The sequence below is a fragment of the Hyperolius riggenbachi genome, chromosome 5, assembly GCF_040937935.1.
Source record: "Hyperolius riggenbachi isolate aHypRig1 chromosome 5, aHypRig1.pri, whole genome shotgun sequence".
Lineage (NCBI taxonomy): Eukaryota > Metazoa > Chordata > Amphibia > Anura > Hyperoliidae > Hyperolius > Hyperolius riggenbachi.
In genome coordinates this window covers 251,902,801-251,929,301 of record NC_090650.1, presented here as the reverse complement: position 1 = coordinate 251,929,301, position 26,501 = coordinate 251,902,801, and the positions used below count along the sequence as shown (strand labels likewise).

Here is a 26,501-nt window from a genome sequence, read left to right as displayed (position 1 = left end):
ATCAACCCCTATGTGATTCACAGGACAGATCAGAAACATTGAAAAGCTGTTGGAGGGACGGGGAGAGCAGTGTAGCAAATGAGGCCACTAGATGGCACCAAATCACCTACAGAAATCCACCTTGGTGAGATAAGCTACTGTCAGCAGCTGACAAATCCCTCACACAGGAAAGATGAGGCCCAGAGAAGAGAGTAAGGGCCAGTGCACACCAAAAAGCGCAAGCGTAATTGCAAACGCTCAGTGTTTTTTTAATTGATTTTCCAGAGCGTTTGTAGGCATGTGCCTAGCAATTTTCTAATCATGCCTAGTGGTTTTTGGAGGGTTTTGGTGACTTGAACTGAACAGCTTCTATAACAAAAACGCTTTGAAAAGCACTAGAACAGAGTGATTTTTCCAAGCGATTTTCCTACTTTCCTATACTTAACACAGAGGCCGATTCACCTCAGAAAAGCACAGAAATGCTGCAGGACCCGAGTTTGCATTTAGAAGAAAATATATCGCTCTGGTGTGATCCATCCCATTCAAATAAATTAGTCAAGCGCTTTTCAACGAGTTAGCGTTTTTAACTGCTTGCCGACCGCGTCACGATGATGGGCGTGGCCGCGGCAGCAGCCCCAGGACCGCCTAACGTCAGCGTAAAGTCCTGGGGCAGCAGTTTGCAGGAGATCGCGCGCAGGCTGCGCTCGCATCTCCTGCTTGAGGGGCGGAGCTGAGCTCAGCCTTCAGTCTCCGAGCAGCGATTGCCGCTCGGTAGACTGTTAGATGGCGAAATCGCCGTCAATGTACCCGTGCAGCGCTGCGATCTATAGCAACGCTGTACTGGGGACAGCCGTGTAACACAGCTGTCCCCTCCTGAAGCTGGGGAGTGATCGTCTGTCATAGGTAGTGTTGGGCGAACAGTGTTCGCCACTGTTCGGGTTCTGCAGAACATCACCCTGTTCGGGTGATGTTAGAGTTCGGCCGAACACCTAATGGTGTTCTGCCTTTTAGTACGGGTTCGCCCGAACTACTCAATGTCCCCCGAACAGGGCCCCTGTTCGGCCGAACAGGGCCCTGTTCGCCCGAATACGGCCCCCCTATGGGGTCGCAGGCATAAGGGGGGAGCGTGACGCGTACCCTCGTATGCATCATCACGTAGAGGACGTGAGGTCAGAGAAAGGGCGGAAGTACCACAAGGGTACTACCGCTGAACCGCCCGCTGCCCGGCCTCAAGTTCAACGTGTCTCCTAGTAGTAGTCACTACCAGCCAGCCAGCCACAGCAGATACTATTAACTTTCCGCAAACTTTTTTTATGGGGAACCGGGCAGAGGGGGGAGCGCTAGCGGAGGGGGTGGGGGGAATTTCCGACCCCCCCCGCGATCGGGGCATGCTCCCCCCTTATACCTGCGACCCCATAGGGCCCCTAAAAGCGGCATGTTCGGGGGTCCCATTCACTTCCATTGAGTTCGGGGTTCGGGCCGAACATGCCGAACATCTGGCCCATGTTCGGCAGAACGGACCCGAACCCGAACATCCAGGTGTTCGCCCAACACTAGTCATAGGCTGAAGCCTATGACAGCCAATCACGCTGATTGGCTGGCGGGGGGAGGGAGGGAGCGGGACAAACATTTTTAAAAAATAGCAATATTTATAAAAAAACAAAAAAAAAAAAAAAAAACACACACACATAAATATTTGTAATAAAAAAAATAAACATGGGGGAGCGATCAGACTCCACCAACAGAGAGCTCTGTTGGTGGGGAGAAAAGGGGGGTGATTCACTTGTGTGCTGATTTGTGCGGCCCTGCAGCTTGGCCTTAAAGCTGCAGTGGGCATTTTAATTAAAAATAGGCTTGTCACTAGGGGGGGTTTAACACCACGGTCCTCAAGAGGTTAAAAGTGCTCAGAAGCGCTCTTGGTGTGCACCAGCCTAAAGAGAGGAGTATGATTTCAATTATCGTTAACCACCCTGGCGTTCTGATTAAATCGCCAGGGTGGCTGCGGGAGGGTTTTTTTTAAATAAAAAAAAAACTATTTCATGCAGCCAACTGAAAGTTGGCTGCATGAAAGCCCACTAGAGGGCGCTCCGGAGGCGATCTTCCGATCGCCTCCGGCGCCCATAATAAACAAGGAAGGCCGCAATGAGCGGCCTTCCTTGTTTTGCTTATATCGTCGCCATAGCGACGAGCGGAGTGACGTCATCGACGTCAGCCGACGTCCTGACGTCAGCCGCCTCCGATCCAGCCCTTAGCGCTGGCCGGAACTTTTTGTTCCGGCTGCGCAGGGCTCAGGCGGCTAGGGGGGCCCTCTTTCGCCGCTGCTCGCGGCGAATCGCCGCAGAGCGGCGGCGATCAGGCAGCACACGCGGCTGGCAAAGTGCCGGCTGCGTGTGCTGCACTTTATTTGATAAAAATCGGCCCAGCAGGGCCTGAGCGGCGACCTCCGGCGGTGTTGGACGAGCTGAGCTCGTCCAGACCGCTCAGGTGGTTAATACGGGGAAAAAAAAGAAAAAAAGGCGCCGCAATAATTATCGTTAACCAAGTTTGACAACGATGTTTATCGTTATCAGATTCGTTATCCACCGGCGCCATTTCGTTATCCAGCCGGGCCTTTTCACGGCGCCCTATTTTCAAACAAAGTAGAACATTGCATATGGTATAACGTTGTTGCTAAATAGCTAAACCTTTACACACAGCTTTTTAGAAAAAAAAAAAAAACTTACTATACAGACCCATAAAGAGAAGCAGATGGGGAGGAGGAGAGGGACTAGACTGGATGAAAGGAGAGACAGTAGTGTTCTGGTTTAACTACAGGTGTGTGACACCCCAAGTCATGTTATAGGGCTTCAAGGAAGCGATTGGAATTTGTGTTTGTGAAGCAGCACCCCCCCTCCCCCCAAACAAAGTAGTACATGGCTTCTTCTCCACATAGGATTGTTCCACTGAAATGGAGCTGGTTCACAGCTTGTGCCTTTTCGTTACAAATCTTCATGTTGAAGAATATAATGGGTATTCTTTGTATGGCATGCAATCGACGAGCATATATTGCTCGATGCACTTAATCCAGACATGGTAGACCCCTTCCCCCCAAAAAAAGGATTTTGCTAAAGGACCTCAATGTGCCTCTCAATTTAACATGGACATCACAGGGTTGATCTCATATAGCCCATGCCGAATTGAATATTGAGGCGGCTTTCCCACCAGGACGTTGCGTTTTAGGTGACGTTATAGGCCGCATAACATGCCCCTAACGCAAAGCCTGGTGGTGTTGGAGCAGGACGCTACCTACAGCTGCGTTATGCAGCTCTTGGTGCGCCTTTTTTGTGCTCTGGGATGCGGAGACCACGTGATCCGCATCACGTGGTCCCGCCAGCCAATCGCCGCACAGAGCGGCCACTCCTGGAAAGTAAACACTGCACGTCACAGTGCAGTGAATATTAATTAGCCATGTGGCTGGCCACGGAGGAGGAGGGGAGACCTCCTCCACCAACATTACTGAGCATGTACAAACAACGCAGCTTAGCCGCATATAACGCACAGCATGCAGCACTTTAAGTTGACGTCCAGCGTTACAATGTAATGCAACGTGGGCACTGTAAACAGCCCATTTAGTTTTCATTGCTGTGAGTTAGGCTGCGTTACAGGCTGCACTAACGTGCGCCTGTAATGTCTTACTGTTAAAACGGCCTAAAAGAGCATTTCATGATAGGCAGCTGGTAGACATCCGGAGACTGACACATCCAGCGGTGAAAGATTATTTGTTCTACTCAGCGACACATGGTTCTTACACACGCATAGATTATATCCTAATCTCCCGCAATCTCCCCTTAGGCCAGAAACCCACTGGGAGCGCTTTGTAAGCGTGAGTGATTTGAAAAAGCTCTTGGTAATGCAATGCTATGGGGGATTTTTATAAAATCACATCACTCAAGTGGGATCACACCCATAGCATTACATTAGCTAGAGCTTTTCAAATCACAAAGCGCTCAGAAAAGCTCTCCTAGTGGGTTTCTAGCCTTAGAGCATACAGCTGCTGATATAGGAGTAATGTCTTTTTTAGAATATGCACCGGTGAGAGTGACAAACTGTAAATCCAGGTTAGAAAAGCCCTTTACCTGGAGACTAAATGTCTCTTTGTTGCAAAATAAGCCCATTATTAGAAAAATCTAAGCAGCTCAGTGAATATTTTAATCATAATGACAAGGAGGAGGTCACCCACCATCCTATGGGAAAAACTCAAAATTGTGTATTAAGGTGTTTAAGGATACAACTCAACAAGAAAATTAAGAGGGAGAGAGATGAAACAATTAAGCAGCTGATGGCAGAGATAAAGAGTCTGGAACAATGATGCAACCTTGGTTTCCCTACAGAAGCAAAAAATACTATTTGTAAACTGCTCCAAGCCAATCCCAAACAGGTAGCTCAGAGATGCCAACATGCATTCTATATGCATGAAAATATGTCAGGGAAACTGCTTGCTAGAGCATCAAAACAACAACAACAAAAAACAAATGTTAGACTCTCAGGGCTCGTGAGGAGCGAATCAATAGCGAGAGCATTTAAGGTTTTCTATTCCAAATTGTATAATCTGACTCTCCCAATAGGAGAAGGCAGACTTGAACCATTGACCTTGCAAATGGAAGAATACATTAAAAACTCTGGAATGCCCAAACTAGATGAGGACATGCGTAAATCCTTGGAGGAACAATTTACAGACACTGAGATCCTAAGGCCAGTTTCCCACTGCATACTGGTGGTGCGGTAGCTACATCGCCAAAGATAGGCCTTCCGGAAAAAACGTGTTACTATGCGGTATTCCCTGTCTGGCATCGCGCCAAGCAGGAAGTGAACTTCCTGTTTGGAAATCCATGGTTTGCGCAGAAGCGTATTTCTAAAATACGCTTCTGAGCATGCGTGACACAGATAATTGCGGCGGGAAGTGCACACAATACCATAGACTTACATTACTTCTGTCCCAATGCAGATCGCCACAGGAGCCACACAGTAATGTACAGTAGGTATAGAAGCACGTTAGATAGAGCATCTCCGGCACAGTGTACCGCAACCTGGGGAGTACGAACTCCCCCATACATTTTTATTAGGCTGTGGTAGCAGTGCTTCAATTTGCCGCACCGCCACATTGAAAGGGCCCTGAAGGTTATAGCAGACATTAAGGGCCTGTTTCCACTAGAGTGGAAACCGCTCCGAATCCGCAGAGTTTCCCCGCAGGCAAATCGCGTGGGGAAACTCTGCCATAGGAAACTATGGCGCTGCCGGGCGAATCGCTTACCCTAGCGATTCGGCCGACACTGCCCACAGATTTCGCGCGGGAGGCTGCGAATCCCATGGCCGTGCATGGCACGGCTTCTAGGATTCGCCTGCGATCCCGCACACCCGGAAGTGCCGCAGGGCCTCTCGCTGACACGTGCGGAAACGGGCCCTTAAACAGGGAAAGCTTTGGGCCCAGACAGGTATCCAATATAATATATAGAAAAAAAAAATTCAGGGAGATGTTAGCGCCGTATCTGTGCTAACTATTTAATGCCCTGGCAATGAGATCCACAACATTACCACTATAAACACTACCATTGAAGCAAATTAACTTTGGAGAAAGAATGTCGGCATGCATCAACACCTTATATTTCACCCCCACAGCTAGAATAAAAGTCAACAGAATACTGTCTGACCCCCTTACAATTACTAATGGCACAAGACAAGGATGCCCCCTACTCCCTATAATCGTTGCCCTAAGCTTTGGAAACCGTTCCTTTGTCAGGTGAGAAAGAAAAAAAATCCATAAAGGGCCTGGAAGTAAAAGGGAATCACAAAATAGTTGCATACGCAGACGATTTAGTCTTCTTTCTTGCACAATCTACCAAATTTAGTAGACTTTCTTCAAAATAAATGTTGGTACCGTAAATGTGAAGCATTTGGAGTAGGTGTGACAGAAGAGCACAGCAATCAGATTTAACAGACCTTCCCCTTCAAGTGGAACCCCAAGTCCATTAAATATTTAGGCACAAATATTAGACTCACTAAAAGATGTTTATGCCAAAAAAAATTCCTGCCAATACTGAAACTGTTAATGGAAAAGACCTCAAGAGATGGAACTTTCCCCATGTGTCCTGGTTGGGTAGAATCTCAGTTATTTAAATGAATGTAATGCCCAGACTTCTGCTTCTCTTCCAGACTCTGCTGATACTCATACCGCTCTTCTTTCTTAAACAAACCCAAACAATATTCAACAAATACATCTGGCGAAAAAAAAACGTTGGATTTGGGGCCGTATAAGATTTCTCTTTAGTCTCAAAGGAGGCCTATCAGTACCTAGTGTTAGAAATGATTACGCAGCAGTGCTGACGATAGTAGTAGACAGAGTTCCAAACAATAGACAGAATTAGAAGAAACACTCAAGGCGCCCCTTAATGAGTCTAGCCAGGACTACTAGAAACCGCAATGACTGAATGGTGCCTCCCCCCACTATGTATTTTGACCCTCAAGATAATGCGTAAGGTAAACAACTCTGAGTGCAGCACCATGGCATGCTGTTTTACCACATGCAAGCTAGATGCTGTAAAGTATGTAGAAATTGCACTAGCTCATACTCACTAGTTACAAAATCTATGGTCTGAACTAAAATGGAAGTACAAGAAGAAACGGAGCTGCGCTTTTTTGAAATTCTCAGTTATAATGTTTGACTAGAATTGTTTGTAGCTTCTACTCAATGTCAAACGTAAAATTGTTTGATAATTGCACACTGTGTACTGGTTAAAGTGGACCCAAATTAAAAATACAAGATTTTAGAAATGAAATCTATTTTCTAACTTATAGTAATAAATAGCAGCCTTTTTTTCAGCTGCACGATGACAAATATAAAATAGTTTACATTTATTAGAGGAACCCCTCCCTTCCTTTCATATTGCCTGGACAGAATCCGTCAGACTGGAGTAGGAGGTATCCGGTAAAGGAGAAATTGGTAATGGCTGCCACCTGTATAACCCTAGTTATGAAAAAAGAAGGGTGAAAAGCATGCACTGAAATGCTCATAGGCATGAAGGAGTGTTTATCTTTGTATGTGTCAGAGTGGTGCAACTAAATATTTTGAATTAAAAAATGTTTTGGTTTGGGTCCGCATTAATCATTGTGCCCATTGGATTAGATTAAACTGTGCAATCCATATACCTGTGGCACATTGTTCTATGTTTTAAAATTCCATAGCTGATCTTCATGACTATCTATTTAATCCCCTAAATATGGATTTATCCATTTCATACCCATTTGTTTATGACGGAATTCACTGTTGACCTATGAGAGCTACCGTAATCACAGGGCTAGACGTTTACAAAATAGATTTGAGGATTCAGGAATGGAGTATGAACTGATTTGAAAAAAGTAAATGCTTAAGTACAATATCTTTACATGATACACTTTCAGCCCTTAAAAAGGGAAGGTTCAGGGACAGTTGGTAAAAAATAAAAATCTGAATCCACTTACCTGGGGCTTCCTCCAGCCCGTGGCAGGCAGGAGGTGCCCTCGGCGCCGCTCCGCAGGCTCCCGGTGGTCTCCGGTGGCTGACCCGACCTGGCCAGGCCGGCGGCCAGGTCGGGTCTCTTCTGCGCTCCATTGTGCGTTCCACGCCGGCGCGCTGACGTCATCGGACGTCCTCCGGGCTGTACTGCGCAGGCTCAGAACTACTGAGCCTGCGCAGTAGAGCCCGGAGGACGTCCGATGACGTCAGTGCGCCGGCGTGGGACGCAGAAGTTCCGGGCCTTGGAGCGCAGAAGAGCCCGACCTGGCAGCCGGCCTGGCCAGGTCGGGTCGGCCACCGGGAGCCTGCGGAGCGGCGCCGAGGGCACCTCCTGCCTGCCACGGGCTGGAGGAAGCCCCAGGTAAGTGGATTCGGATTTTTATTTTTTACCAACTGTCCCTGAACCTTTAAAGGACCACGGTCTCGAAAATCTTAAAATTTAAAATATATGTAAAAACATACAAAGAAGAAGTAGGTTTCTTCCAAAGTAAAATGAGCATAAATTACTTTTCTCCTATATTGCTGTCACTTACAGCAAGTAGTAGAAAGCTGACAGAACTGACAGGTTTTGGGTTAGCCGATCTCCTCATGGGGGATTCTCCGGATTTTCTTTTTAATTTTCAAAATCACTTAGTGAATGGCAGTTGCTCTGTCCAACTGCCAAAAAAAATTGTGCGCGAGTAGAGGCTGGCCAGCATTTTTGTCTAAATCTTTTTCAGGGATTGTCTTTATAAAGAATAAAGGCCATGCTGAGAACCCCTTATGGAGAGATGGACTAGCCCAAAACCAGTCAGTAATGTCAGATTTCTACTGCTTACTGTAAGGGACAGCAAAATAGGAAAATAATTTATGGCTCATTTTAGTCTGGAAGAAACATACTTTTTATTTGTATCGGTTTACATGTATTTTAAATTTTAAGATTTTCACAATAGTGGTCCCTTAATCCATTGCAGGCCAAGTATGCTTTATAAACATGACAAACAATTACATTATAGTTACTCACATCTAATCGGTCACACAGCTGAAGGACACGGAGTACATTCTTGCACACATTTTCCAATGGAGTGTTTCCTCCTACACATGTGATTCCCACGATTTTTACATTTGGCGCAGCTACTGCCATCATAATGGCCTGAGCATCATCGGTACCACAGTCCACATCAATAAGAAGCAATGTCTTCTGGGGGGGTGCTGAAAAAAAAAAAAAAAGAATAGTACAGGAGTAAACAACGGTTTTCCACCCACTATCACTTTTGCCGCCAAATGATTTTAACAGTCTGCCCAATCCCTGTTGTCAGATGGTGCCTTGCAGACAATAGTTTATTACTTTAAAAAGCCAAAAGTGAATCTGTTGGATCACTTTAGTCGAATAAGTAATATGAAGTGGATCAGAAGCCGAGAAAAAAAAAACAACACTGAAAATGGCACGGCTGCATGAGATGCTACTTTACTCATCTTCTCCTGCCATCTCGGTAGCACAATTTCTTTTAACCACTTAACTCTATCTGGACGGATATATCCATCCAGATAGACTGTGCTGCTGCAATGGCGCATTGTTCCCATTCCTTGATCTAAGTCCCTGTCAGAAGAAGAAGAAAAAAAAAAAAAGTTTCCCGTCCTCTTTGTAGTTCCTGGAAGCGAGATTGTTCGCTTCCAGGACTTTTTGACTGTGGCCATCTTGTGGCCAAATAGTAAAACTACACCCACAAACATTTTTTTTATTAAATACACACATTATATTATATTTAAAAATAACTGTTTACTTCCCACACCAAAAATTACCCAAATAAAATGTTTAATAAAAACATAAATAAAAAAAACAAAAACACACAACATAAAGCTACCTAAGGGTCTGAACTGCTTGAGAAAGCAGGAGGAGTGGCGTCCAATCCTCTGCAAGTGATGGACTTGGCCACAGTACTCGCAGTCAGGCACTAGATTAACCAAGCAGAGTCCATAGCGGCTGCGGCTTCAGGAACCAGACGTTAGTGTTGGTGGCGTTACATGGAGCCAACCATGTTTTAATTGGATTAAGCTTACTTGTGATACACTGAGCACAGGAGTTCGAATTATTGTTTTTGTGTATTTGGCAAGAGTGGGAGTTCTCTTGCAATTCTCCTAGCAGCTTCTTTATACTTCTATTGTCAACTTTAAAGGGAACCTGAACTGAGAGGGATATGGATTTTTCCATTTAAACAATACCAGTTGCCTGACTCTCCTGCTGATGTATTTAGTTGCAGCAGTGGCTGAATCACACACCTGAAACAAGCATACAGCTAATCCAGTCTGACTTCAGTCAGAGCATCTGATCTGCATGCTTGTTCAGGGGCTGTGGCTAAAAGTATTAGAGGCAGAGGATCAGCAGCACTGCCAGGCAACTGGTATTATTTTAAAAGGAAAAATCCATATCCTTCTCAGTTTAGGTTCCCTTTAACCTTACTCTTATTTTGTGAATCAAGGCAGGGGCTGTGCACCTATATACAATTTATTTACAATTGCTCACATACCAGCCATTTGAGACTGGACAGAAGTGCTGATCTTGTCATTGCTCAAGCACAGCTTCAGGCAAGTTTGTTTGTCTAGTTTGAGGAAGTTGAAAGCAATTTAAATGTTTTACTGTTTTTCTATCTCTGACAAAATACCTCCTTTCCTGTCCCAACATGAAATCTGAAACAGAAACGGCAGTGAATAAACCACTTTTTGGGTACATTGCTGGAGAGATAGAACCTCTCTCAGGCCTGGTGCACACCAGAGGAGTTTGTCTGAGCGTTTTGAGTTTTTAAATCTTCTGCTAATGTTATCCTATGTGTCTGTGCACACTGGAGCAATGAGGTTTTGTAAAAAAACACATAGCATTACATTGGGAAGAGCTTTTAGAGGTTTCAAAAGCTCTTCCCAATGTAATGCTATGGTTTTTTTTTACAAAACCTCATTGCTCCAGTGTGCACAGACACATAGGATAACATTAGCAGCAGATTTAAAAACTCAAAACGCTCAGAAAATCTCCTCTGGTGTGCACCAGGCCTCATGCCTCTTTTCCATGGACTGTTGATAGGCAGTGAAATTCCTCTCTCTCACAACTGCTTGCTGCTGCCTGGTAACTGCTCACTGCTGCCTGGTAACAGCTTGCTGAGCAAACAGCTAAACAGTCCGTGGAAAAGAGGTTTTATTTTTGTGTCATTCCCTGTATCTGTGTCTATGAGAAATCACATTATGGCCTCTTGCACACTGCAAGTGATTCCGATTCAGATTCCGCTTTTTAATCAGTTTTTACATCAGATTCAGATTCCGATTTTGCAGTTTGCTCCCTGCACACTGCAAATCGGAATCTGAATCGGATGTAAAAACTGATTAAAAAGCGGAATCTGAATCGGAATCACTTGCAGTGTGCAAGAGGCCTAAAGGAAACCTAAAGTGAGAGGGATATGGAGGCTGCTATATTTTTTTTCCTTTTAAATAACAGTAGCCTGGCATCCTGATCTTTGGCTACAGGGGTATCTGAATCACCCAGCTGAAAAAAGCATGCAGCAAATCTTCAGGGCTGGATTTTTACTTTTTAAAATCCAAGGCCCACTGTCACCAGCCGCCCCCTTCTTCAACTTACACTCACTTTTTCCCAAAACATATAGCCTTAAAGTGAACCTGAAGCAAAATAAAAATTAGGCATGTACCATAGTAGATTCTCCTGGGGCCCACTGTTCCAGTGCTGGGACCCTCTGAGCAGATTCAGACCCCACCACTGCTGCTCAAGACCCTCTTCTTCCTCGAGGCTGTGCTTACCTCTATGTACAAGCCCAATTGTACTGGTCATCTTCGAGTATGGTCTGCACATGCCCAGTAGTACAAAGCCACTTGTGTATGGCCTTTTCCTCTTTGCACCAGCTGCTTTGTGCTGCTGAGCATGTACTTGCACACACCCAGTACAGTTGTGCTTGTACACACAGGGAAGGAAGAAGAGGGTCTTGTGCAGCAATATGGGTAGCCAGATGACTGCATCCCCTCAGTATAGGTAACCAAATGACCCCCTCCCACCCCTGCATTAGGGTGATGGGAGGACCTGATCTGGGGGCCACAGTGTGGGTTAAAGGACCAGGATGGAATGGGGGCATACTTGAGAAAGCTGCATGAATGGGACTGTGCATGCGCAGTCAGATTGCCAAACTTACAGAGCTGCCAGTGGGAGAATGGTGGGGGACCAGAGAATGCTGTGGGACCTCACAAACTACGGGGAGCTGGAAGAAGCCGCAGGTAAGTAAAAGTGCATAGCTTTAAAATGACGCCGAGATAAATAATACGATTTATATATACCTGGGGCTTCCTTCAGCCTCCTCTGCAGCAATCGCTTCCATGCCATCTTCCTCCGCCTCCTCATTCTCCAGTTAGCAGACCTGATAGTTTGGCGAGGGCGCAACCCGTCACCAGGAGCACTCTGTGTCTGAACAGTAGTACTGCGCAGGCACAGAACGCTCCCAGCTGACTGGCCAAACTTATTGGGCTGCTAACAGGAGTAGGCAGATGATGGCGTGGGAGCAATCTGTGCAGGGGGAGCCCCAGGTATGTATAAATATCTTATTATTCATCTCAGGGTCACTTTAACCATTTACCGACGAGCATACGTATTAAAACGTCATGCTTTAGCCTATTAACGGCAACATGACGTTTTAATACGTTGCACGATCCCGCCGCCGCTCCGCACGTGTGCGCGCCGCTACCGTCGGGATCCCGTGTTTAGTGATTGGGGAAGAGGACCGAGCGGTCCTCTACCCAATCGCAATGCCTGGAGTGAATGGACGTGACCGCGAACAGCGGCCACCTTCATTCACAAAACAGGAAACTGTTACAGTTAAATAAAGTGTAAACAAAAAAAAAAGTGATCACTTCCTATAACCGGAGTGTTCACTAGCGCCATCTTGTGGCCAAAAAGTATATTACACACACAAACACATACATATACAGGTACATACACATTATTAATAAAATTAATAAAATTACACTTCCAACCCTCCCCCCCTCAAAAAAAAAAACACTTGTAAAAAAAAAATAAGCTTAAAATAAATCAATAAATAGTTGCCTTAGGGACTCAGCTTGTTTAATCTATATTTTATTAGGGAAAATTAATTTTAATTTATTACATAGGGGCTTGTAATTATGGCCAGAACAAAAAAAAAAACAGAAAAATAACACCTATACTTCAAAATAATATATTGTCGCCGTACATTGTGATAGGGACATAATTTAAACTGTTTAATAATCGAGACAACTGGGTAAATAAAATGTGTTGGTTTTATCCAAAGGAGAATGTTTAATTTTAAAACTATAATGGCTGAAAACTGAGAACAAATTATTTTTTTCCATTATTTTTGTATTTTTCCCATTAAAACGCATTTAGAATAAAAAAATTCTTAGCAAAATGTACTACCCACAGAAAGCCTAATTGGTGGCGAAAAAAATGAGGTATAGATCATTTTCTTGTAATAAGTAGTAATAAAGTTATTAGGGAATAAAAGGGAGGCGCACTGACAGGTGAAAATTGCTCTGGTCCGTAAAAACCCTTGGGGTGAACTGGTTAAGCACAGCTCAAGTGTGATTTAAAGAAAAAAAAAAAAACACAAACACACCACCGCACAATTCCACAAAATGTGATCTAAGCAAAAACAGAACAGGATTTACACATACTTGGGGCTTCTTCCAGCTGCAGGGGGAAGGATACTGCTTCTGGTCCCTCAGTTCCTTTACATTCCTCTCCATCTGCTGTAGCTACACTTAAAAAGCAGTGACTATTCTCAGTCGCAGCTATGGTACATGCAATCTCCTCCATTATGCTTCCAAGCGGCAAGGCAACCATGGTCCAGAGCATTCTGCACATGCATAGTTCGTAAATAATCCAAATTGCGCACACACAAAACATACTGGCTGTGGCTACTGTGCACAGTCACTGGGGAGCATGATGGAGGAGGTGCTGTGCACACAGGATATTTCATGTACCATAGCTGTGACTGGACCCAGTAGCAGCTTTTTAAGAAGGATGACAGCAATAGAAAACAGGAGTCTTAAGGAACTGAGGGGAAAGAACTCTATGGTGGTGGGGGGCTGGAAGAAACTCCAGAATTAAGAGATTAATTAACAGATTAAGGGCATATTCACAGTGGGACGTTGCGGTTTAATGCGTCGTGAAAGTCGCAACGTGCCTGCATTAAGAGGTAACACACTGCAAGCCGTGAGTTGCCACAATGCACCATTAACGGGACTTTAACGTTGCACTGTGAACGGCCCATTGCAGTGCAGTAAGCTGCGTTATAAGACTTTATAACGCACGACCATAACGTCCCATTGTGAATGTAACCTAAGGTCTCGTTTAAAGAGAATCTGTATTGTTAAAATCGCACAAAAGTAAACATACCAGTGCGTTAGGGGACATCTCCTATTACCCTCTGTCACAATTTCGCCGCTCCCCGCCGCATTAAAAGTGGTTAAAAACTGTTTTAAAAAGTTTGTTTATAAACAAACAAAATGGCCACCAAAACAGGAAGGAGGTTGATGTACAGCATGTCCACACATAGAAAATACATCCATACACAAGCAGGCTGTATACACCCTTCCTTTTGTATTTCAAGAGATCATTGTGTGTTTCTTTCCCCCTTCTGCTCTCATGCACTGAAGTTTCAGGCTGTTCTTTTCTTCTTGCAAACAGCTTTGCCCTTGTCTGTAATCCTCAGTATGTGAAAGCCCAGCCAGCTCAGAGGACGATTTATCCAGCTTGTAAAAGATAAGAAAGAAGAGAGAATCTGCCATAATCTAAATAACACACAGGCAGTGTGCAGAGAGTGGCCTGGAAGGGGGAGTTCATAGCAGAACCACAACACTGAAGAACTTGGCAGCCTTCCAGACACAGGCCGACAAGTCTGACAGGGGAAAGATACATTGATTTATTACAGAGACTGTTATAGTAGAAAGTGCTGCAGTAAGCCACAACACATTAGAATAGCTTTTGGAACTTGTAGGATGATAAAAAACAGGATGCAATTTCTGTTACGGAGTCTCTTTAAAAAACACACAGTAAATCTTAAACTTACACTGCCCTGGGTCTCCTCCCCACTGAATCACGACTGCTCTCTCACTCTTTCAGCTGGACGTGAGACCAGGACTTGGGGCACCTGCAGCTGCTGTACAATTGCAGGTAGTAGATCAGCCATGTGGAAAAGAGGGGGAGGATTTGAGACTCCTGACACTTTCGTGTCTGCTAAACACAGAACTCCTCTTGCAAGCTTCATATAATAATAATAATATGGCCCAGGCACACAAGCAGTCGGTAGGAAGTGGGGGCGGGGCAGCCTTTACATGTGACTTTTACAGAATGACAGCAGGTAGGGCTGCAGCAATATAGCCGTTGTTCCTGTCACACTCAGTAAAGCTGTCCAACCCACTCTGTTCCTGTCTATAGCCACTACACACCCAAACATGCTTCTGTGTGCAGAGCAAAGCAGGGGCGGCTACACTACATTTTTTCGGGAATGGTATCGGCAGCTGTGGGGACACACTGTTGGCAGGTTGACTGCTTGTTTGTCCACCCACCCCTTCAGTGGCTCCACCCTAGGCACGGGCCTACAAGCCTGCCAACAAATCCGGCCCTGCAAATCTTGTAAGATTTGACAAAAACAGCTGATCTGCATGCTTGTTCAGGGTCTATGGCTTAAAGTATTAGGCCTCTTTTCCATGGACAGTTGAACTGAGTGCTCAGCAAGCAATTACCAGGCGGCGGCAGGCAGTTGTGAGAGTTTGAGAGGCATTTCACTGCCTATCAACTGACTGTGGAAAAAGAGGCCTTAGAGTTAGAGGATCAGTAGGATGCCATGCAATTGGGATTGTTTAAAAGGAAATATAGAAGACTCCATATCCCTCTCAATTCAGGTTCCTTTTAAAACCATGGAGGTCCCAGGAAAAGCAAGGGTGGGTATATTTCCATGTACATGTAAAGAAGGTGTTGGAAAATGTGAGCGCAGGGAGAACCCGAAAAACAGGCTCACCCTGCTGTGGCAAAATTTCCCATTGTCATGAAATACTATTCCCCCTACAAACAGTCGTTCAGTGGGGGAAAGACGTAATTCGTAACAATCCTATACAATAAAACCTAACTGTCCCTGCGTCATCCACTTTCCCTGTCTGTCCGTGTTTTTTTTGTACTGCGCATGTGCGCAGTACAGACAGCCGTTGGGACGGGAAGTCGGGCCAGGGAGCATGGCGGCCATCTGCGCACGCTGTGGCGGGCACGCGAGCACTGACAGGCGGCGGCGCGGTAATTTCACTACCTAAAGCCCCTTTTTAAACGGGCTTAGGTAGACTAGTTTAGTATAATTTGCAAACATGGCTTCATTACTTTGTATTCAATTTTCTAGGTTAATAAAGGAATCCGATAACTGGACAGAGTTTTGACTCCTGAAGAAATCCACTGCTAAGGCCGGGCACACATGTCCCTGCAATATTGTAGGCAATTTTTTTGTTCCTCCATTACTCTGCGGCTGCTTTTTGGCCCACAACTTCATTTGCAATTTTTTATTTTGTGGGGAAATGCATTATAATTGCAAACACCCACACACACAATAAACAACATATGTTTAAAAAAGCAGAAGGTTGTGTTATGCGTTTATTGCAGAGAAAACATAAAAGTCTCTTCACAATGAGCCTGCTGCACGGCAATAAGATTGCAACATAGCAAAAAAGTTGCATTGTGTTGCAATGCTGTGGTGCAACCAATCAGGCATACAGTACAATGAAAGTATGCCACACAGCCACTATAAATGCCGGAACTACCCAGTTTACACAAAGCAAGCAGTATATTACTGCATATGAACCCACCATGATGTGAAAGTCTCATAGGAATATCTTTGTATTGCAGATATTGTCCATTGTGATGCAACGCACTCAGTGTGAAGTGTCCTAAAAGAAAAATGTCAGCTATGCAGCAATTATACTGACCTACTTAGAAGAAAGGAACACAAAATAAGATAATGGGCTCTATTCACAAAACTTCTCATAAATGACTTATCACCTATTTGAGTGATGATTTTGCTTGTAAATGTGCTGAATTTTTTTTTTTTTGTTATCAAAGTAAGGCCTATTTTCCATGGACTGTTGAACTGTGTGCTCATCAAGCAGTTACCAGGCAGCAGTGAGCAGTTACCAGGGAGCAGTGAGCAGTTGTGAAAGTTTGGGAGGCATTTCACTGCCTATCACCAGTCCATGGAAAAAAGAGGCCCAAGTTGTTCCTGATTAACTTAACTTCAATATGACTGTTCTAATGTGCTGTCTTACTGCAGCCTTTCCTATTTATTTATTAAGCGCCAACATATTACGCAGCACTGGCTATTTGCACAGTGGCTGTATTATCTCTGTTATATTATCTAATCTTCTCTCCTCTGTCTGGCTGAGGCAGTCAGGCTGGAATGTGCTGTGCTGCTTGTGATTGGATAGAAACTATACACACCCTCTCCAGGCCCCCTGCACACTCTGTATGACTCACACACTGAGCTACTCTCAGCTATCACTTGCTATGTCTTTTGTTTGTAAACACTGCATAAAAATGGCAATTACAAGCCAGGATTGTAGCAGGGAGAGGCAGAAACAGCACAGAGGGGCCCAGGAGAACATAATGAATAGAATGGTATGCTTTTTATTGTAAGAATTTTACAGTACAGATTCTCTTTAATTATATTCTATTTTTGCTTGTTGGGAGCTTAACCACTTGCCGACCGCCCACAGCCCATGGGCGGCGGCCAAGTGGAGGCCGCAACGACCGCAATACGCCGATCGGCGGTGGCTCATTGCGGACTAGCTGGCCGGGGATCGCTCACTGGATGCGCGCGCATCCGCTGGCAATCGGCTCCGCCCACCCGCGACATCAACCAGCCGGTCAATTAGCAGCGCTGATGGGTTGTTAACCCCCGATCTGCCGCGACATAAGCGTATAATACGCTTTGTAATGTATACAAAGTGTATTATACAGGCTGCCTCCTGCCCTGGTGGTCCCAGTGATTGAGGGACCACCAGGGCAGGTTGCAGCCCCCCTAGTAAGCACAACACCACACTGATCCTGCTCCCCCTGCCCTCTGATCGCCCACAGCACCCATCAGACCCCCCTCCCCACCCCCTCAGACCCCTGTTTGCACCCAATCACCCCCCTAATCACCCATCAATCACTCCCTGTCACTATCTGTCAACGCTATTTTTTAGATTAGGTCCTAAACTGCCCCCTGGGGGCTCCTGATCACCCCCACATCCTCAGATCCTCCCCAGACCCCACCCTCCCATGTACTGTATACATCTATTCTCCCCTGTAATCACCCACTGATCACCTGTCAATCACCCATCAATCACCCCCTGTCACTGCCACCCATCAGATCAGACCCTAACCTGCCCTTTGCGGGCCCCCAATTACCCGCCCACAACCTCAGATTGCCCGCAGACCCGCCCTCAGATCACCTCCCAAATGCATTGTTTACATCTGTTCTCCCCTCTAATCACCCACTGATCACCCATCAATCACTCCCTGTCACTGCTACCCCTCAGATCAGACCCTAATCTGCCCATTGGGCACCCAATCACCCGCCCACACCCTTGAATAGCCCCCCAGACCCCCTCTAATCAACTCGCCAGTGCATTGCTTGCATATAATTCTCCCCTGTAATCACCTACTGATCACCTCTCAATCACCCTGTCACTGATACCCATCAGATCAGACCCTAATCTGCCCCTTGCGGGCACCCAATCACCCACACTCTCAAAATGCCCTCAGACCCCAGCCCTGATCACCTCGCCAATGCATTGCTTGCATCTATTCTCCCCTCCAATCACCTATCAATCACCCCGTCACCCCCTGTCACCACCAGTCACTGCTACCCATCAGATCAGACCCTAAACTGCCCCCTACGGGCACCCAAACACCCGCCCACACCCTCAGATCACCCTCAGACCCCGCCTGAACACCTATCCAGTGCATTATTTACATCTGTTCTTCCCCCTAATCACCCATAAATCACCCTGTCACTGCTACCCATCATACCCGTCAGATCAGACCCTCATCTGCCCCTTTGTGGGCACCCAATCACCCGCCCACACCCTCAGATCGCCCTCAGCCCCCCCCCCCCCCCGATCACCTCCCCAATGCATTGCTTGCATCTATCCCCCCCTCTAATCACACCTTGAGACACCTATCAATCACCTCCGGTCACCCCCTAGCACACCTACCCATCGTGATCAGGAGTCCACATGGGGCAAATTAGGGCCTGATCTCTCGGCCAAACCCTCAGATCCCCCTCAGACCCCCTTACGATCACCTCCCCAGTGCATTGATTGCATCTATTTTACCCTCTAATCACCCCCTGAGACACCCATCAATCCCGTCCTGTCACCCCCTAGCACTCCTATCCATCAGATCAGGCCCTGATCTGCCTCCTGCGGGCTTCTGATCACCCGGCCAAACCCTCACCCGCCCCACCGCAGTGACAGAATTTTTTTTTCTGATCACTGCTGGTCTCTACGACTTAATTGTGGCTGAGACCAACCGTTATGCCACACAATACGCAACCGCCAATCCAAGAAGCTACCATGCCCAGCCTTTTCGGTGGAAACCACTCCAAGTTTCCGAATGTAACATTTTTTGGGGCCTTCTAATTAACATGGGTCTAGTCAAAAATAATGTATTGCGGTCTTATTGGTCTACGCACCCAATACATCACATGCCCATGCTCTCTGCTGCCATGTCCAGGTCACGATTTGAGAACATCCTGCGCTTCCTGCACTTCAGTACCAATACAACCTGTCATCTAAGAGGCCACCCTGCTTATGACCGGTTCCACGAAAATCGGCCCCTCATAGACCACCTATCATCAAAATTTGCAATGCTTATACCCCTGAACAGTCATTTTGAGGCATTTGGTTTCCAGACTACTCCTCACGGTTTTGGGCCCCTAAAATGCCAGGGCAGTATAGGAACCCCACCAAGTGACCCCATTTTAGAAAGAAGACACCCCAAGTATTCCGTTAGATGTATGGTGAGTTCATAGAAGATTTTATTTTTTGTCACAAGTTAGTGGAAAAATGACACTTTCTGAAAAAAAAAACAATAAAAATAAATTTCTGCTAACTTGTGACAAAAAATAAAATCTTCTATGAACTCACCATACTCCTAACGGAATACCTTGGGGTGTCTTCTTTCTAAAATGGGGTCACTTGTGGGGTTCCTATACTGCCCTGGCATTTTAGGGGCCCTAAAGCGTGAGGAGTAGTCTAGAAACCAAATGCCTCAAAATGACCTGTGAAATCCTAAAGGTACTCATAGGACGTTGGGCCCCTTAGCGCACCTAGGCTGCAAAAAAGTGTCACATATGTGGTATCGTCGTACTCAGGAGAAGTAGTATAATGTGTTTTGGGGTGTATTTTTACACATACCCATGCCGGGTGGGAGAAATCTCTCTGTAAATGGACAATTGTGTGTGAAAAAAATACAGAGATATTTCTCCCACCCAGCATAGGTATGTGTAAAAATACACCCTAAAAACACATTATACAATTTCTCTAGAGTACGGCGATACCACATGTGTGACCCCTTTTTGCAGCCTAGGTGCGCTAAGGGGCCCAAAGTCCTATGAGCACCTTTAGGCTTTACAGGGTTGCTTACAATTTAGCACCCCCAAAATGCCAGGACAGTAAACACACCCCACAAATGACCCCATTTTGGAAAGTAGACACCCCAAAGTATTCAGAGAGGGGCATGGTGAGTCCGTGGCAGATTATATCTTTTTTTTGTCACAAGTTAGCATAAATGGAAACTTTTTTTTTTTCAAAGTGTCATTTTCCGCTAAATTGTGACAAAAAATAAAATCTTCAATGAACTCACCATGCCTTAGTGACTACTTTGGAATGTCTTCTTTCCAAACTGGGGTCATTTGGGGGGTATTGATACTATCCTGGAATTTTAGCACCTCATGAAACATGACAGGTGCTCAGAAACGTCAGAGATGCTTAAAAATGGGAAAATTCACTTTTGGCACCATAGTTTGTAAACGCTATAACTTTTACCCAAACCAATAAATATACACTGAATGGTTGTTTTTTTTATCAAAGACATGTAGCACAATAAATTTGGACAAAAATGTATAAAGAAATTTTACTTTGACAAATTTTATCACAGAAAGTTAAAAAAAAATCATTTTTTTTGACAAAATTTATGTCTTTTTTGATGAATATAATAAAAACTAAAAATCGCAGCAGCAATCAAATAGCACCAAAAGAAAGCTGTATTAGTGACAAGAAAAGGAGGTAAAATTAATTTAGATAGTAGGTTGTATGACCGAGCAATAAACTGTTAAAGCTGCAGTGGTCTGAATGGAAAAAAAGGCTCTGGTCCTTAAGGGGTGAAAAGACTGTGGCCCTTATGTGGTTAAGGCCTCATTTCCACGAACTGTTGAGCTGTGTCTTCAGCAAGCAGTTACCAGGCAGAAGTAAGCAGTTATCATGCAGCAACAAGCAGTTACTAGGCAGCAGTGAGCAGTTGAGAGACTTTGAGAGGCATTTCACTGCCCATCAGAGGTCCGTGAAAAGGAGGCCTTAAAGAAATTATTATAAGGTGAAAACAGAGAAACACAGGTGAAAAAGCTTTGTGAATCATGCTAAGTGGCCTGTTGATAAGCACCCAACTCCTTTAGGCCTCTTTTTCACGGACAGCTGATAGGCAGTGAAATATCTCTCAAACTCTCACAGCTGGTTGCTGCTGCCTGGTAACTGCTCACTACTGCCTGGTTACTGTTTACTGCTGCCTGGTAACTGCTTGCTGAGCACATAGTTGAACTGTCCATGGAAAAGAAGCCTTATTTCCCAGGTATGAATGCCATCTGGGTCAGGTGCCTCATCTATCTTGATTTTATTTCCACATGCCTGCACAAAGTCTTGCATACGGTAATTCATGTTGAATATGGCAGACTTAGAACAGATAGCTGTATTATAAAATAAAGGTGCAAGCCATACATTGAACATCCAAGCTTGAAGTCCTCCCAGCTTTTTTTTTTTGAATTTGTAAAACTTTTTGTAATCTGACTAAACTAGTATTGCAGAAGGATCAGGGCACCACTGCTTACAATTATTAGGGCATGTGCCCTGAATATTTCCACCTAATGACACCACAGGTTTATTGAAGCCCGAATGCCTGCATTTGCTGACATAGAGAACATGCTCAAATATGGTAGCAAAGTGTTGTAGGGAATGCCTTTTATTGACAGGAGTTACAATTGCAATCTTTGTGTAGAAATTACATTGCTGTTCTCCAGGAAAAATTATTAAGGTACATTTTAGTCAGCCAAATCTGTCATACCCTCTCCAGTGAAATTGCTTCATTATTTGCATTGGGCCTATGAAGAGCTTGTCAAAAAAATGCTGACCTACGTCTAAAAGTTTAATACAATTGTATAGACCATAGACTTAGACCTTGTGACAAAATCGAAGATGCTTTTGCCAAGGTTTCTAGAATAGTCACAGTAGTAGAATATAGGAAGCCCCAACAAAGAATATTTGAATCTCCTTCCATGGCTCCCCACTGGTCCGTTGCTAATCACTGAGGAGGATTCCCATTGGTCAGATTATGGTTAGTGGTGCCCAACAAATGTGCAGAATGAAGCAGTGGTGCAGCTTAGGGCTGTACAGAGGGTCCTTAAGTGGGGGGTGTCACAGGGCCCCTAGTGGCCGGAACGCAAATTGCCTTCCAATCGGTTTCAGCACACAGACCATGCAAGCTGTGGTCGCATTCGATGCGCAGAAACCGTCGGAATTTGACAGCAGACCGACCAGAAGGGAGCCTGTGGGTTACGGTAATTCAAAATTACACACTATTTCAGGGTATAACTGCCACCACCTCTGTTTCCTGAGACAGAGGAACTCACTGACGGTCTGAGCCTAGATCTACAAATAAAAATGGTTAAAACACACTCTTATCTGTCTAGCTAGCAACAATACAATAGTACCGTCTCTTCAGAGACTCGGGTTCAGTTTCTGTGTATGGCTGAATAATAGGGTAGCGGAATAAACCAGAGCTGTGGAGTCGGAGTTGGAGTCAGAGTCGAAGCAATTTTGGGCACCTGGAGTCGGAGTCGGAGTCGTTGATTTCATAAACTGAGGAGTCGGAGTCGGATGATTTTTGTACAAAATCCACAGCCCTGTTAAGTATTAGACTATGGAGTCGGAGTCGAGGAGTCGGAATCTAAGCCATTTTGGGTACCCAGAGTCGGAGTTGGAGTCAGAGTCGTGGTTTCGTAAACTGAGGAGTCGGAGTCGGAAGATTTTTGTACCGACTCCACAGCCCTGGAATAAACAAACTGAAGTTAGCGTCGGTTTATTGAAAAGCAATATAAATAATTAATATATACAGAAAATCATTAAAATCAACAATTATGGAAAAATTAATAGCCAGTATGAAAATAAAAAAAAGGAGAAAATACTTAGTTCGTGGAAAGATGTCCGTTGTGGGAAAACTTGTAAAGTTCCTTGTTTCAGTTCCGTTCAAAGTCCAAACAAACCAGGTGCCAGCATGTCCTCAAGCTGGCAAGGATATAATCAGGATGATGTTTGTTATAAACTGTTCTTATATCACCTTGCTTCGACACCAGTAACTTCTTACAGTTACGTCTCACAGACTGTGAGATCACTTGACTCTCCACACCGCAAACAGGATATAGACTTTCTCAGGCATCTTCAATGTTTTACGTTATTTATTCAGGAAACAGGAATACAGATAGATACATTCATCTCCTGGCCAAGCAGACTTCCATGTTGCGTTACAGCTGCTTGAGTATCTTCCTACTGAAGATACCCAGGTCTTCTTGTATCTACTCTATGTTACAGCTAGACTACCTATGGACAGCATACATTATATCAGATTACAGAAAGGAATAACATGCTTAGAGGTCCAAGTCGGCCTTGCGAGCTAGTGCAGAAGGAAGAAGCAGAAGTGAGTTCCCCATCGCTCGCTCCAGATTTAATACCGACTAGGAAAGAGTTAAATATGACATCATCTTCGCCACCCCCTATATCAGTCTATTGGTGGACCCACTCGTGGTGTCATCATACCCGCCTACTCGATTAATAATCGATGAGGCACTTGACCCAGATGCAGGCATGTGGATGTTTAGTAAATATGGCCAATGTTTACTGTTCCTGTCCTGTAAGTGGAGGTCAGAGTAAACCGATGGCCTTCTCTTAGGAACATGTTCTCAGTATCTGCGTGTATCTTCTGCTACACGCAGACCCTGAGATGCCTCTGCCTGCATCACCAAACCTCTATCTATTTTAAAGGCATACACTGCGGACAAGCCTTTTACATAAAACTCAGGCCAAGTAACTGAGGCCTACTTAAATTATAACAATCCCCCCTAAAACGGCTTGACCCGCAGATCTCAGCGTCTGAACCTCCCAGTACCTGGTTTCTTTCTTGTATGTTTCACTTTTCGATGTTCGTGCTCACACAACTTCTCTGCTCTAGGCGGTTACCCCTGGAAGAGAGAGAGCAAGACCTCTTGGTCTTCCTGTAACCAGGCTCTCTGGGGAGGCCCTACTTCTAAGTCCCTCAATACCACATGCTCAGCATTTGCGTCACTTGCGTATTACTCACAAACTTGCATGACCACAGAAAAGTGAAACTCGTTTGTTTGTTACTCGATGGAGCAGTGCCAGGTGCCTTCTAAAAGAGCGCCTTTATACAATCAGCTCCATCACAGGTACTACTAAACCTATACCCGTAACCCTGTATATCCCTTAATTTAAACTATTGGTTCAGGAGATTGTTTATGAGGCACCAATCCCTGGACCGGTTAATTTATTTTACGTAATTTTAACCCGCAACCTCACCTGGATAATGATGCCTAAAGTTGTCATCCCCATCCAGACGACCAGTGGGTGTAGAAAGAACTTTGGAACTGCAGATGCCCCGTCCGAGTGTCCCTGGAACATCACCGGAACCTTTGTCCACCGGGCAGACTGGAACTCACCTGCTCATTTTTGTGTTCTACCTCGTTAAGATCACCTGTATCATGGTGAAATCTTACCTCTAACTTCGTGTACTGTTTGTTTAACCTTTGTAACAAAATGTGGTCGTCTTGGATCAAACCCTGTTCCCCTTTGTCCCATGTCGTGTTCTCTTTCAGGACGGGAACTACCCGTGAAACTTTGACCTTTAGAGTTCTCTTAACAATTTGAGAAACAACGTCATACAGCCTGGATGACAGGATCCATATGGGATCTCCACTCACACAATATGTTCCCCTTGGAAAATCCCCCTTATCGGAACAATTATGAGAATATACCTTGAATGTATCATTAGACCTTATGTTAAAAAACCAAACCTTTCCTTCAGCCACCGGAACTATCGGTTGGGCTTCAGGGTGGATCTTTTGAATGGTAGCCTCGCATTCAGCGTTATTGAGCCTGCAGGCTTCTTCACTAAATTTGGCTTGCCCCGGCCAACGCAGATACTTCTGCAAGAATTGCCCGCATGAGGACAACTCTACTTGCTTCACCTCCCCGTCTAGCACCAAAAAAGGTTGACCTCTCAGGTCCTGGTGTAAGACACGGGTTGAGGTGGGAACTAAGGAAGTAGCGGTGCCTAAAGGAATGTTGCACCGTTTCCATTTGTTCACCCAAACATCTCGAAGCTGCCATGCAAAAGGTCCTTCTCCAGAAAAATGAATATACCTCCCCTTGTCCAATCTCTCGCTGACAAAATATGTCCCCAGCTGTCCTGATTGGACCTCTTCCCCCCTTATGTCCTGAGGCACAATATGTACCTGAGGTCGGGAAGACTGTACTCTCTGCAATCTTTCGATTAAGAGTACCTCATCACTTACCCAACTATCATGAGGATAAGCTGCTGCATATGGACTGTGTAATATCGTCCCCTGTTGTGACCCGTGTGGTGTGAATGGGGTTCCCTGTGTGGGCTTTCCCTCCCCCGGGACCGCTCTCCCCACCCTCTTTGTCACCTGGAAATGTGGCTTGATCTCGATTTTTACTTCTTGTTTCGAGAACCACCCACCCTTGGCTTTCCAGCCTTTACGTGTGTATAGTTGTTTCAGAGGCACTCTCTGTTGGTAGCTCCAGAGTGTGATGTTGTCCCTTGCGTCTCTCTGGTAAGAGAATTGACGCCCCCTGCTCGTTCCTCTCCAATCTGGAACCATCTCACTCTGCATAACCAAGACAAGGTACCCCTGAATCACACACTCCACCTTTTGCATGTACCCATTGTACTGCAATGTACCTTTTAACAAACCTTTGGATCGGTGCATCGATTCTGGGAGTGTGGCATTCAATAGCAGATTTACACTGCCATTAAATTCCCACTGCCCGCACACTTGACCCTTCAGACCTTTCACCCACCTTGTGCCATGAAATTTGCTTTCTCCTGGCACAAGTGCTCTTTTCCTCCGTCCCTGCATGGTCCATCTGTGCCAAGCGGAGGGAGGTGTGAAAGGATTAGTACCTTTGTCACCCAACATTAACATGCTTGGGCCTTGCATTCTCATTAACCCCTTATTATACATGAGAATGTCCTCTCTTCGTTCTCCTAGGACGAAATGGCAACCTAGGATCACCATCAGCACGGTACTCCTCATTATAAAAGCACCACCTTGGGAAAGAAAAACATTAGCAATTTGCACTATGCTTTGCTCAGACAGTTTTTTTAGTCTCTTTCCGATCTCCGAAATCTCGTGTTTTAGTCTCTTTCCGATTTCAGGAATCTCGTGTTTTAGTCTCTTTCCAATTTCAGGAATCTCGTGTTTTAGTCTCTTTCCAATCTCAGGAATCTCGCTGTTCTCCAAGCTTAGATTGGCATCTGGAACCTTTCGCTTATCCGACTGACATCTCCATCTTTGCTGCCAGCACTGCAGCTGTCTCAATTCCATATTGCCAAACACCTGAAATCGAAATACAAACAAATCAATTCTTATTAATGATTTGG

The 26,501-nt window shown here is 45.2% G+C and overlaps 1 protein-coding gene across 3 annotated transcripts in view; it reads right to left on the bottom strand.

Annotated features, from left to right (window-relative positions):
- LOC137518657 (pyrimidine-specific ribonucleoside hydrolase RihA-like) overlaps positions 1-26,501 on the bottom strand; it is a 286,828-nt gene that overhangs the window by 34,133 nt on the left and 226,194 nt on the right. For all 3 annotated transcript variants that reach the window (XM_068236786.1, XM_068236785.1, XM_068236784.1), the window contains one exon: positions 8,511-8,698. In XM_068236786.1, the coding sequence (XP_068092887.1) occupies positions 8,511-8,698 (188 nt within the window). The remainder of the gene's footprint in view (positions 1-8,510; positions 8,699-26,501) is intronic.